General features: G+C 32.8%; 1 protein-coding gene across 1 annotated transcript; it reads right to left on the reverse strand.

Moving 5' to 3' along the window:
• Positions 1 to 492: 492 nt before the first annotated feature.
• On the reverse strand, positions 493 to 12,691 carry LOC132551070 (serine/threonine-protein kinase ULK3-like). Its single transcript, XM_060215175.1, has 15 exons — positions 12,581 to 12,691; positions 11,546 to 11,686; positions 10,542 to 10,662; positions 10,085 to 10,189; positions 9,567 to 9,710; positions 8,052 to 8,134; positions 6,599 to 6,754; positions 6,354 to 6,459; positions 5,564 to 5,604; positions 5,213 to 5,318; positions 3,097 to 3,164; positions 2,597 to 2,672; positions 1,765 to 1,805; positions 1,217 to 1,328; positions 493 to 605 (listed from the first exon to the last, which is right to left on the reverse strand). Exons 1-15 carry the CDS (start codon positions 12,689 to 12,691, stop codon positions 586 to 588), a joined length of 1,431 nt encoding a protein of 476 aa, XP_060071158.1. The 3' UTR covers positions 493 to 585.
• Positions 12,692 to 13,117: the final 426 nt, after the last annotated feature.

Below are 13,117 nucleotides of genomic sequence, written 5' to 3' on the forward strand. Positions count from 1 at the left end.
TTATCTCACACAATAACCCTTCCTTCTTAACACAGTGTAACTCAGTGATGATCTCACACAATAACCCTTCCTTCTTAACACAGTGTTACAGTGATTCTCAAACAATAACCCTTCCTTCTTAACACAGTGTTACAGTCATTATCTCACACAATAACCCTTCCTTCTTAACACAGTGTTACAGTGATTATCTCACACAATAACCCTTCCTTCTTAACACAGATTTACAGTAATTATCTCACACAATAACCCTTCCTTCTCGCCACAGATTTACAGTAATTATCTCACACAATAACCCTTCCATCTCACAGTGTTACAGTCATTATCTCACACAATAACCCTTCCTTCTTAACACAGTGTAACAGTGATTCTCACACAATAACCCTTCCATCTAACCCTTCCATCTCACAGTGTTACAGTCATTATCTCACACAATAATCATTCATTCTCATCACAGTATTCGTACATTCTCACAGAATAACCCTTTGCCTCTCAAATTAATATATAGATATGTCATAAAATAACCATCTGTAAATACAAAGTAATCTTTAAGGTGTTTCCTGGCAAGTGGTGATCCTATTCATATGCTCATTGAATGGAGCATTGTCCTGAAATAGAATTATGAAAATCTTGATAATCATTTTAGCAGTTCTGTGTATATACTTTGATATATTGGAATTTGATGCATTTGATCTTAATATTAGGTAGCAGAGGTTTTTAACACTTAGTTTTTCTTATCCTTATCTGTATTTTCTAAAAATGAGTTTGAATTTACTTATCATAGATCAACAGCTATCCAACTATCTATAAAAAAAAACATATACAAATTTAAGAGAGAGAAAAAAGATAATTACAATTTCTTGTTACAAGCAAAATGTTTATACAAAAGAAATGTATCTTTTAGTTTCTAAATATATGATGTAATTCAATTTAAATCCTGTACAATGAAAAATACAAAAGTATCTCTTAAAAATTTGATCAATTTCAAACAATGGTAAATATCTCTAAAATCTTTGGATATTGTTCCTTCTTTGATACTGGTGAGCTTACTTAACATAACTTAAAACATTATGATTAGAAAGTTAATATTAACGATAGTTCTGTGGTCCCCCTATATCAGCAGGTGTTCTAATATTTCAAAATGACCTCAGTAGGCGACATTTCTGGTAGTGTTGTTTATGACACACCTACATTAAGACTACTGTTTGTTCTAGCTTACCAAGGTATTTATTGTCTGTCTCTTCCTCTTGTGTAGAAGTATCTGCTGTGTTGAGTTGCTGAATAGATAGAAAGGTCTGGATCTTTTCTGCTTCTTCCATCCATAAATGAGTCTGATAAAACATAAAACATTCAATTCACACAAAAAACAGTAAATGTATGAAAATATCTTTTTTAATATTTCTGATTAAAACAATTATAAAGATAAAACTAGTGTTTAGTCATAGAAAAATTGTGACTAACAAAACTTTATTGTACTTACTCTAAAACTGCCAATATGTTTCCCATCATCTATAATATCTAACATCAAAGTACACTAATGAACTAAAACGCCAATTCTATACATACTTAAAGCACCAGAGTGTGGATATATGTTTCTGTTTTTCACAATAATTGTCTCCATGTTTGAGAGTTTCCCTGTCAAACATTTACAATATAAGATTTCCAAATTCATTTCTTGTACAGCATCAACTGTATCAATATAGAAGTAGACCACATATAGAGTGTTGTTTATGATAAACCCAAGTGATTATAATCACGGATTCTCACCTGTTTCCCTAACAAGTCTTTTCTTTTTCCTTTTGGTTCCTCTGTAATAAAACAAGAATATGTACTCTCAAATGACAAGGAATTATTATACCATACCAAAATCAATCTCTTGACCTTTTGTTACATACTGTATATTTATTTGTACTGGAACAGCATTTGCTTTCTCCCAGTTTCAAGACAGATAAATAGAATATGAAAACTCCTACCCGATACGTATATAGACAACTAAGAACAATCTGTATAGAAAATAAGATATCATATTTCAACATTTTGATAAGTCATTAAAAGTAATGTAAAGTAGGCTACATGGTTTTCTAGTTGTTAACACTATACTTATAGTACTATCTGTATGAAATACGTGATAATTAAAACATGAGGCCCATGGGCCTTAATGGTCATCTGACATAAAATACAACATTTCAAATTTTGAACTTGAGAAGAAGTCGAAAATGTTTTTTCAAGATGGCGGCCATGTTGGATTTCGGACCAACCCGAAATTAACAAACTTCGGTCAGGATCATGTCACGATCATTTCAGGTAAGTTTCAGCTCAATGAGACATGTAGAACTTGAGAAGAAGTTGAAAATTTTTACGACGAATGACGCCGGACAAAAGGCGATCGCAATAGGTCATCAGACCCTTCGGTCAGATGACCGAATAAATACCAGGTATCATTCCATAATTAATACTGATACCTGTTTTAGGACTAGTATACATATATGTACATAAAAACACTCTGTAGGCAACCTGTTTTTAATCAAATGTACAAATGATTCATTATTTGATAAAACAAAAATCACTCTCACATAAAACTGTAATGAATTAAATATACCTTTCAGGGCATGGATCACAGTTCTTAATCCCAGTTCATAGTGGCCAAGTGCAGATTCATAATCTTCAGCTGTATGCTGAAATCCATTATAAAATGTTAAGTAGATTGCAAACAACAAATTCATATTACTACTTCTACAAAAAAAAAATTAATTTTGAAATGGTAGCCACAAAATCGCATTATTTCTAGATTAGAATTTATCATTCAGTATCCATCGATTTGATGGAAAGTTTAGCTATAGTTCAAACTATGAAAAGAACCTCCAACCTAGAAATATACATCCAAAGCTTGTTCATTTCCTGGTTGGGGCATAAAATTACTTCTCCTGGGGTGTTTTTTAATTTTATTGTATATTTTACAGTCAGTAATTAATGCTAGTTATGTTTCTCTTTGTTCAACAGGGTAAAGCTTTGGTATATTATCATGAATAGTACAGACTAAAACATATTTCCATTCCAGTTTAGTAGTATTATGTAGACAACTTTGTACAACAGTTTTACCTCAATCTCCGCTCCTTTAACGACTTTTAATGCTGCAATCATTTCATCATTGTGTTCATACATCTCCACTGCAAAAAAATATATAAAAAAAATAAAATGTTTTTATGAAAATAAAATAAATCACTTCATTAACAAGAGGCCTTGCAGCCTTAACGGTCACCTGAGATTAGCAATATTGAACATTAAAGTTATAGGGTAAGTTGCTTTCAAGTGACACGAAAAAGAAATTGTGATAGTTATGAAAGTAAGACTTAAGTGATATGTTTCAAGTCCTTTGGAGCCCATCATCCAGTGTCAATATATGCATAGCGTAAAAACTGTCATTCTAATCTAATTATTCTTACCAAGTTATTTCAAATGAATATAACAACTTTATTCTCAAAAATCCAATTATCTGATAAAACTAGAATAAACTTCAACCCCTGCCCAGGAGAAAATGTGAGACCCTGGGGTCATGAAATTCACAACTTTGTTAAAGCACCTAAAGATGCTTCCATCCATGAAGAGTATTTGACACTACCATATCTGGGTGTTGAGCAAAAGATTTTTGAAATTTAAATCAATTTGACAAGTTAATGTTATTGTGGGTTTGTCCGATGTCACATGACTTACAGTGTTGTTATTGTGGGTTTGTTTGATGTCACATGACTTACAGTGTTGTTATTGTGGGTTTGTCCGATGTCACATGACTTACAGTGTTGTTATTGTGGGTTTGTTTGATGTCACATGACTTACAGTGTTGTTATTGTGGGTTTGTCTGGTGTCACATGACTTACAGTGTTGTTATTGTGGGTTTGTTTGATGTCACATGACTTACAGTGTTGTTATTGTGGGTTTGTCTGATGTCACATGACTTACAGTGTTGTTATTGTGGGTTTGTCTGATGTCACATGACTTACAGTGTTGTTATTGTGGGTTTGTCTGATGTCACATGACTTAGTTTTGTTGTTGTGGGTTTGTCTGATGTCACATGACTTACAGTGTTGTTATTGTTGGTTTGTCTGATGTCACATGACTTAGTGTTGTTATTGTGGGTTTGTCTGATGTCACATGGCTTACAGTGTTGTTATTGTGGGTATGTCTAATGTCACATGACTTACAGTGTTGTTATTGTGGGTTTGTCTGATGTCACATGACTTACAGTGTTGTTATTGTGGGTTTGTTTGATGTCACATGACTTACAGTGTTGTTATTGTGGGTATGTCTGATGTCACATGACTTACAGTGTTGTTATTGTGGGTTTGTTTGATGTCACATGACTTACAGTGTTGTTATTGTGGGTTTGTTTGATGTCACATGACTTACAGTGTTGTTATTGTGGGTTTGTTTGATGTCACATGACTTACAGTGTTGTTATTATGGGTTTGTCTGATGTCACATGACTTAGTTTTGTTGTTGTGGGTTTGTCTGATGTCACATGACTTACAGTGTTGTTATTGTGGGTTTGTCTGATGTCACATGACTAACAGTGTTGTTATTGTGGGTTTGTCTGGTGTCACATGACTTACAGTGTTGTTATTGTGGGTTTGTCTGATGTCACATGACTTACAGTGTTGTTATTGTGGGTTTGTCTGATGTCACATGGCTTACAGTGTTGTTATTGTGGGTATGTCTGATGTCACATGACTAACAGTGTTGTTATTGTGGGTTTGTCTGGTGTCACATGACTTACAGTGTTATTGTGGTTTGTTTGATATTAAATGACCTAGTGTTGTTGTGGGTTTGTTTGATATTAAATGACTTAGTGTTATTGTGGTTTGTTTGATATTAAATGACTTAGTGTTGTTGTGGGTTTGTTTGATATTAAATGACCTAGTGTTGTTGTGGGTTTGTTTGATATTAAATGACTTAGTGTTATTGTGGTTTGTTTGATATTAAATGACTTAGTGTTGTTGTGGGTTTGTTTGATATTAAATGACTTACTGAGCTTTCATAGCGGAAATGTCTGAGGTAACATGATTTGATGACAGTGTTTTTTTTGTAGTGAGATCATGTAAGTCACATAACTTACACAATATTGTTGTTGTGGAATTGTCTGAGGTCACATGACTAAGAAATGTGGTTATCTGATGTCACATGACTAAGAAATGGGGTTGTCTGATGTCACATGACTTACAAAGTTGTTGTAGTGGATCAGTAGAACAAGATCTTTTCAGAACTTCATTCTTTTTTGGCTTCATTAATGTCTTTAATTCTTCAGCTCTGTTAATGTATTCTTTAACCTTGGAAGTAAAGCAAAACAAAAATCATTTACAGTCTCTTTACTCTGCATGCTGAATGCCACTATGATAGAGGAAAAACTGCTGTGTCAGCTATTCATTATCTGTAAACTTTCACAGTCATAGCTTTCTGAAGCTAAAGTTGTTTTTAAATTGGTTAAAAAATCAAACACAAAAAACAGTCTGAGTAAACATTTTCACTAAATTTTTGTACATATCTCTTATTTGTTCTATATAAGTATGCTTACTTTTTTCCTCAGTACTTCTTTCTTTTCTCTATCTTTCTCATCTGGAGACAAAAACAAATGAAACAAATCAGTTTTTACCTTATTTAACCATCTTGGTAAAATTGATATTTCAGTTACGTCTAGGTACAGTAAACATGGATGAGTAGAAGTCGACTGGACAACATGAAATATTGGACTTACAAGATGATTCAACTCAGCTGTGTTTCTATATATTTTTTAATGGAGACATTGTGCATTGGAGATTGACCCTATTTTCATCAGTTGTTTACCGGATACGTGTAAACAGAGGGATTAATGTTCGACTGAAAATTACATAGGGGCTTGTTAACACAGATACGGCTGACCGATCACTCTCAGTCATCTGTACCAAAGTCAGGAAATTTTTACCCGAGACAGGGTGACACCTGAATCTTCGACACAAGAAAGGACATTTTGGTAGATTTTATAAGGGATGGACCACAAATTATATGCAACAAAACTTGGTATATGGCTCAACAGTGTTTCAATCATCTGTGTTTAATTTACTAAGATGCAGAAGAGAAAAAATCGGTACCAAAAAAAACATTTGACTTATCTGATGTATTTGATCAAAGTGTGTTTGACACAAGTGAGTTTTACTTTATGGTATATAAAAATAAAATAAATGTCAGGTCACAGATGAAGGTATAATGTAACACAAAGCAACACAGAACTCTACGACTGAGGAAATATGTTAATGTTAACAAGCTTTAATAAAACTTATATTGAAAATTGTATCATTTCACTGTCATGAAAATAGGGAAAAACTCACGATGGATGGCTGGGATGAAGTGAGAGAGAGAATCACAGTAGTGTTTTACAGCTGCTGCATAATCTCCTTTCTGGTCTGAAAGTACAGCATCCCGTACAATGGCTACCTGTAAATACACAAAAATACATTACAGTATCACATAACATGGACACAAATAATTTTAATCATGAAGTCACTTTGCACCAAATATAATGCGAAGGTATCGGCAGATCGGAAAGGACAGAAAAATGTGTGAAATCGCTTACCGCTTTATCCAAGGATTGATTACTAGGCATATGGTCAAGATCAACAAACGGATGATTAAAGAAGTCATCGAAGCCTATTCTCTTATCCGGGTCTCTTTTCAGCATCCGTAGTAAAATATTTCTACACGAGTCTGAAACCGTGACACCATAAGGAAGCTGAAAAACACCAACATCAGATTGATAAATGTGAAAACAGACCTGTATCTAACACCAACATCAGATTGATAAATGTGAAAACAGACCTGTATCTAACACCAACATCAGATTGATAAATGTGAAAACAGACCTGTATCTAACACCAACATCAGATTGATAAATGTGAAAACAGACCTGTATCTAACACCAACATCAGATTGATAAATGTGAAAACAGACCTGTATCTAACACCAACATCAGATTGATAAATGTGAAAACAGACCTGTATCTAACACCAACATCAGATTGATAAATGTGAAAACAGACCTGTATCTAACACCAACATCAGATTGATAAATGTGAAAACAGACCTGTATCTAACACCAACATCAGATTGATAAATGTGAAAACAGACCTGTATCTAACACCAACATCAGATTGATAAATGTGAAAACAGACCTGTATCTAACACCAACATCAGATTGATAAATGTGAAAACAGACCTGTATCTAACACCAACATCAGATTGATAAATGTGAAAACAGACCTGTATCTAACACCAACATCAGATTGATAAATGTGAAAACAGACCTGTATCTAAACTCAGTACGTAAACAAACAATTATTAGAAGTAAGCTGTCAATTTGAATATACTTCCACTTTTAGTGTTTGTTCATTACAGGTTTTTCACCTCCTTGACTTGTCCTATTTCTGGGATTTTTACATTGACAAACGTCGGTGTTCTAGTGACATAAAAGCGTGGACTAGATCCCAATATGGGGTTGAGTCATCTGTCAAGATGTCCAAATTGTTGGCTTGTTTTAGAAGACAACTCCTGGGTCTAATGGTGCCTTATCCTGTGGGTGACATAGATAGCGTTTGCCACATCGTACCAGTCGATTCTTGTCGGTTTGGTTAGAAGGGGTTGGGTGAGGTTGACGTGATTTTTATTGAATGTTACTTATTCCTTCTAATATCTTCATAACAAATATTTTAACCCTATATTCCCAAAACCTGTTGATCAGTGTTATCATGCTTACTCTCCTGTTCTCATATTACTTTCTAGTACATGTATATGTTGAAGGTCTATTGAAACAGCTGAGTCAATCAGGTGACAAGGTGAGCTTTTAATCAGCTGGCCTCTGATGTAACTGCAGAGACTGGACATATAGGAATATTTCTTTCTTTTTTTTTCACTGTTTTCTGCATTTGGCTAAGATTTTGGAAAATACTCACATGTAGATTTTTTATCCAGGTATAAAAGCAATAGTAAGTTCTAAATAAAATTTTAATGTCTGATGCCAAATACAATATATACCTCTACTGGTTTTGAATCCCAAATTTTCTCCTCAAGTTCCTTCAAGTTTTTGGAAGCAAAGGGTGCGCGACCAAATAAACATTCTGTGAAGAAAAGAATTTAAAGTTCAAACTAATACTGATCCTCTCTCTGCAAATTTGATATAAAAATAATATCATATGAAAATTTCAATAGGTTAACATAAATTCTGAAAATCATTTCTCTATCTAAAGTTTCTAATGTTGTCAACCTTTAACCATTATATATGTAAAACCTTATCACAGATCTTAAAAAGCTAAGTGTTTAAGGGTCATCACTCATCAGTGAAAACAAATTATAATCAGTTCCACTGAATATCAATCATCACATTTATTTGTACTTAGATAACCAGATGTTGTATATTATGTTTGAACATTTTTGTCTATATAAGACCCAAAAGTTGATACTGAAATTTTTTCAATACTGATTAAATGTGAAGAAATATTAGGTAATTCTAGCATTCTTCATATTTTTAGCAGGTCATGATACAGCTAACATCAAGTTTGCATGATAAAATCAGGTGAACTGACACAGAATCTTGCACATTTTAACTGACATCACATTCGTAAATACTGAGGATGATATATTTTTTGTATGAACATGTAATGTACCAGAGAAAGCCTTTACAATTCTTCAGTACGTATGATTTGGTAGTTCTGATTGTCACTAGTTACACTAAATTATGAGTACTTTTGCAAACACAACCAACATTACATTTGCTTCATATTACAGACAGAAGATTACTTTAATAACGGGTTACGTTTAGAGTTCAATTAAAAGTATTGTTTCAAGATTAAGCAAAATGTATGACACCTAGAATTAATAGGTAACTTTAAAAAGTGTCAAATGTAATCATGGTAGGTTTCCAAATAAATGAGCAAATACCATTTAAGCAGCAAATCTTTTAAGGTTTTTTCAATTTTTGCAAGATTTTACATCAACATATATTATACAAGACACACATTCATACACATCCATATACCAGTAACACATAAGGATACATCAATATATCATCTTATCATTATTATTATTAAGTCATTAATACATAATCATATTACATCCATCATCATCATCGTTGTCATCATCATCATCATCATCATCATCATCATCATCATCATCATTACTATCTCATCAATTGATAATAACACATCATCGTCATCATCATCGTCATCGCCATAATTGTCATTATCATCGTCATCATCACTGTCATCATCATAATGAAATAATTTAATAAATGCCATGATATGATACTAATCCTCATTATTATCATCATTGAAACACACATGCACACTCTCTCATACCCACCCATATACATACAACCATTCATAAGATATGTAGACAAATTAGAGAAGCTTAATCAAAACTTAATTATTGAATTATTGATATGAAATGATAGCAAGGTAAAAACACACTTAACCATATATTCAACTCCTAACCCTACCATAAAATATTACTTCTATAAACTAGATGTCAAGAAAAGCATCATTCCTTACTTACCATAGAGGATGACACCTATTGACCAGATGTCAACACGAGCATCATATATCCCTTTACATATTATTTCAGGTGCCATATACAAAGGTGATCCCCTCATCGCGTGCAGCTCATCACCATGGAACATGTGTTTAGCAAAACCAAAATCTAAAACATTAAAAAAGCATACAGAGACAAGAGAATCAAACATAACCCCACAAATATGAACACATCTAAAATGACATGCCACATACAGAGCAGATATTGACAATTAATTTGCTAAGAACTTAAAATGCAATAAATAATATCTAAGAGTGTCATCTTTTATCTGTAAGGAAACACACTCTGTCCCCAGCTGTGTTTGTACTAGCGACCCTTTGGTCTCTAGCCGAACACTTTCCCACTCAATTTAATTGAAATTCCCACTAGCTGAGGCTAGTTAGGTGATCTGTTAACTCATCTACTACATATCTAACTTAAACAACAGATTGGAAAAAAGCCAGTTACTCTAATATTAAAGTGTTATGATGAGCAAATCTTACCTGCAATTTTGAGAGATGGATTTGCTGGTGAAGATAAGAGGATGTTCTGTGGTTTTAGGTCCATATGTGCTACGTTATGCTCTCTCAAGTACCTCATAGCTTTCACTTGAGACAAAAATATGATAATCAGTTGTTGTTCTTAAAAATTATCATCAGATAAGGAGTATCAATCACAACAGCATTGGAGTGAAATTATTATGGCACAATAACTTAGGTGTACAAAACATTGCAGTACTTTTTACAACTTAGTTTTTATATCTTAAAAATTAGTATGAGAAAATTCTCAACAATCAACATTTGAGCTGACTATGTGTTTATATAACACTTACTGTCTGAAGTCTATCATGTAATCAAACCAATACATCATTACTGTGATGTTTTTGTGAAATTATGTTGTATTTGTTTATCTGCAAGAATTGTCAGTTCAAAATATGCCAAGCTATGAGAAGTTTCTTACCAATTTGCTGTAGAAATCGCTTGACTATGTATTCAGGCAGGGTCCTTTTGGAGCGTATAAAATGGGACAAGTCTCCACCACTGTAATATTCCATAATGAGATAAATACACTTTTCATCCCACTGAAAATATAAAGAATAGTTTAATGAAAATAAAATATTATTGTATGATAAGCTGACCTATCGTGCAGTTAAACATGTAAGATATCAAAAGTTGAACTCTGGTACACAAGTTTGCTAGACTGTCCACAGAACACACTTTAACATACACAGAAATGTATACCACAATGACATTTATGGAAATCAGATTAAAAGTCGCCTCTAATACACACACTTTAACATACACAGAAATGTATACCACAATGACATTTATGGAAATCAGATTAAAATCGCCTCTAATACACACACTTTAACATACACAGAAATGTATACCACAATGACATTTATGGAAATCAGATTAAAAGTCGCCTCTAATACACACACTTTAACATACACAGAAATGTATACCACAATGACATTTATGGAAATCAGATTAAAAGACCACTCTAGTACACCCAAATAAAAATACACAGAAATGTATACCACAATGACATTTATGGAAATCAGATTAAAAGTCGCCTCTAATACACACACTTTAACATACACAGAAATGTATACCACAATGACATTTATGGAAATCAGATTAAAAGTCGCCTCTAATACACACACTTTAACATACACAGAAATGTATACCACAATGACATTTATGGAAATCAGATTAAAAGTCGCCTCTAATACACACACTTTAACATACACAGAAATGTATACCACAATGACATTTATGGAAATCAGATTAAAAGTCACCTCTAATACACAGGTATAAGATATATCGTGTACATACCTCCATTAGAAAACATCAGTATCAGGATAATGGCTCATTTTAGGGAAATCATTTAGCAACACATTTCAGTGTGGACAAACATGATGATTATCTCCCTTTTCAGAAGTAATGACTAGATATACAAACCTGGAAATCCTTGAGTTCCACAATGTTGTCATGTTTTAATTTTTTCAAGAGTTCTATTTCTCTTAGTAAATTCTCTGATGAAGCTTTATTTAAAGATGACCTCAAAACACACTTTACAGCTACAACTTCTCTAGTACCATGCTGAAAAAACAACTTTATATTTAAAGAAAAAACACATGTAAATATCTAAAACTTTATAAAAAGCTCCAACCTCAGACTTAAAGTTTTGACAGATGTTGCATAATAACAAATCAATTATGCTTTTTCTGGAGCCATTCTTCGATTAATACACATGTGTGTACTTAGCAACCAAGATTATCCTGCTCTGTTAAACCTTGGCATACTGTGATATCGTTTAGTGTTACTAAATTTTTAGGTGTTCAATTTGTGTTGAAGATATTTAGCACAATATTGTATATTGATATACAAATAATTACAAATAATTAACCCATAGGCCAAATGTACTTTATAAATTCTAGACAGTGTGAAGCTTATTCTTGCATTAACTGTTAACTGATGCATGTATGACATTAGTGATCACAGCATCAGACAAATCTAAAACTCTTTAATAATCTTGAACAATCAAATTCTTATTTCCAAACACAGCAAGGACATGTGTAGATAATTTATTTACTGGTTAACTGTAATTTCATTCGGGTCAAGTTATAAATCAATATTTTTGTAGTCTGACCAAAATTATAGTCAATAACTCGTATCTATAGGCATGGTCGGGCTAAGATTTTTGTACATTACATGAATAATAATATGAAACAAAAATTAACTATCTAAAAAAATAATGAATCCTTCGCGAGCAAGTTATTAGATAAATGAATTGTTAATTGCTAAATATCCCCACTGATTAAGATGCACTTCAAATTGCACATACAAGAGGCATCTTATTATCAAATAAGATTTAGACCAATGCAGACGATGCATGTTTGGCGACACTGACAGCTGATGATGAGTCAACACGAAAAATAGCATCTATCGCATGTATTTTAGGTGAAATTAATTACATTTTACAGGATATTATACCTTTTTGTAAGCTTTATATACCGTAGCATAGGTACCACTACCAAGTTTTTCAGTAAAGACATATCCGTCTAATTTCGGTTGAGAAATTGAAGCTGACATCGGTCGAGCCATGGTCCCATGTTGTTATTTTCGTTTCTAATTATATTACCTCCAATACTGAAGATTTCCACGACAGGTGCTCGTTAAAAGTGATTTTTGGAAATTATATATTAAAAATGAATAAAATGTCTAGAATTTCACACTTATCATTATTAATAATCTACTATTCTGAATATTTATTATGTTTACAAAGATTTTCGATTACTCAACAAGGCGAGATTTCACAAATATTGTTTAAAAATGGCGGCAAAGGTTAGCAATGTAACTAGGGAAAGTTGTTTACATCGATTATATTGTGAGTATTTTATGTCTATTTAATTTGACTTGATACGACACCCTGTAAAGATAAACTCTACTTTTATGGAAGGGTATATAAATGAAATTAAGACACTAACGATCACAATCTTCATATGTTACCAAATACATTTTTAACACCTT

This window comes from Ylistrum balloti, unplaced genomic scaffold (genome assembly GCF_031769215.1).
Source record: "Ylistrum balloti isolate Yb309-2 unplaced genomic scaffold, AGI_CSIRO_Ybal_v1 Utg370170, whole genome shotgun sequence".
NCBI classification, from domain to species: Eukaryota; Metazoa; Mollusca; class Bivalvia; order Pectinida; family Pectinidae; genus Ylistrum; species Ylistrum balloti.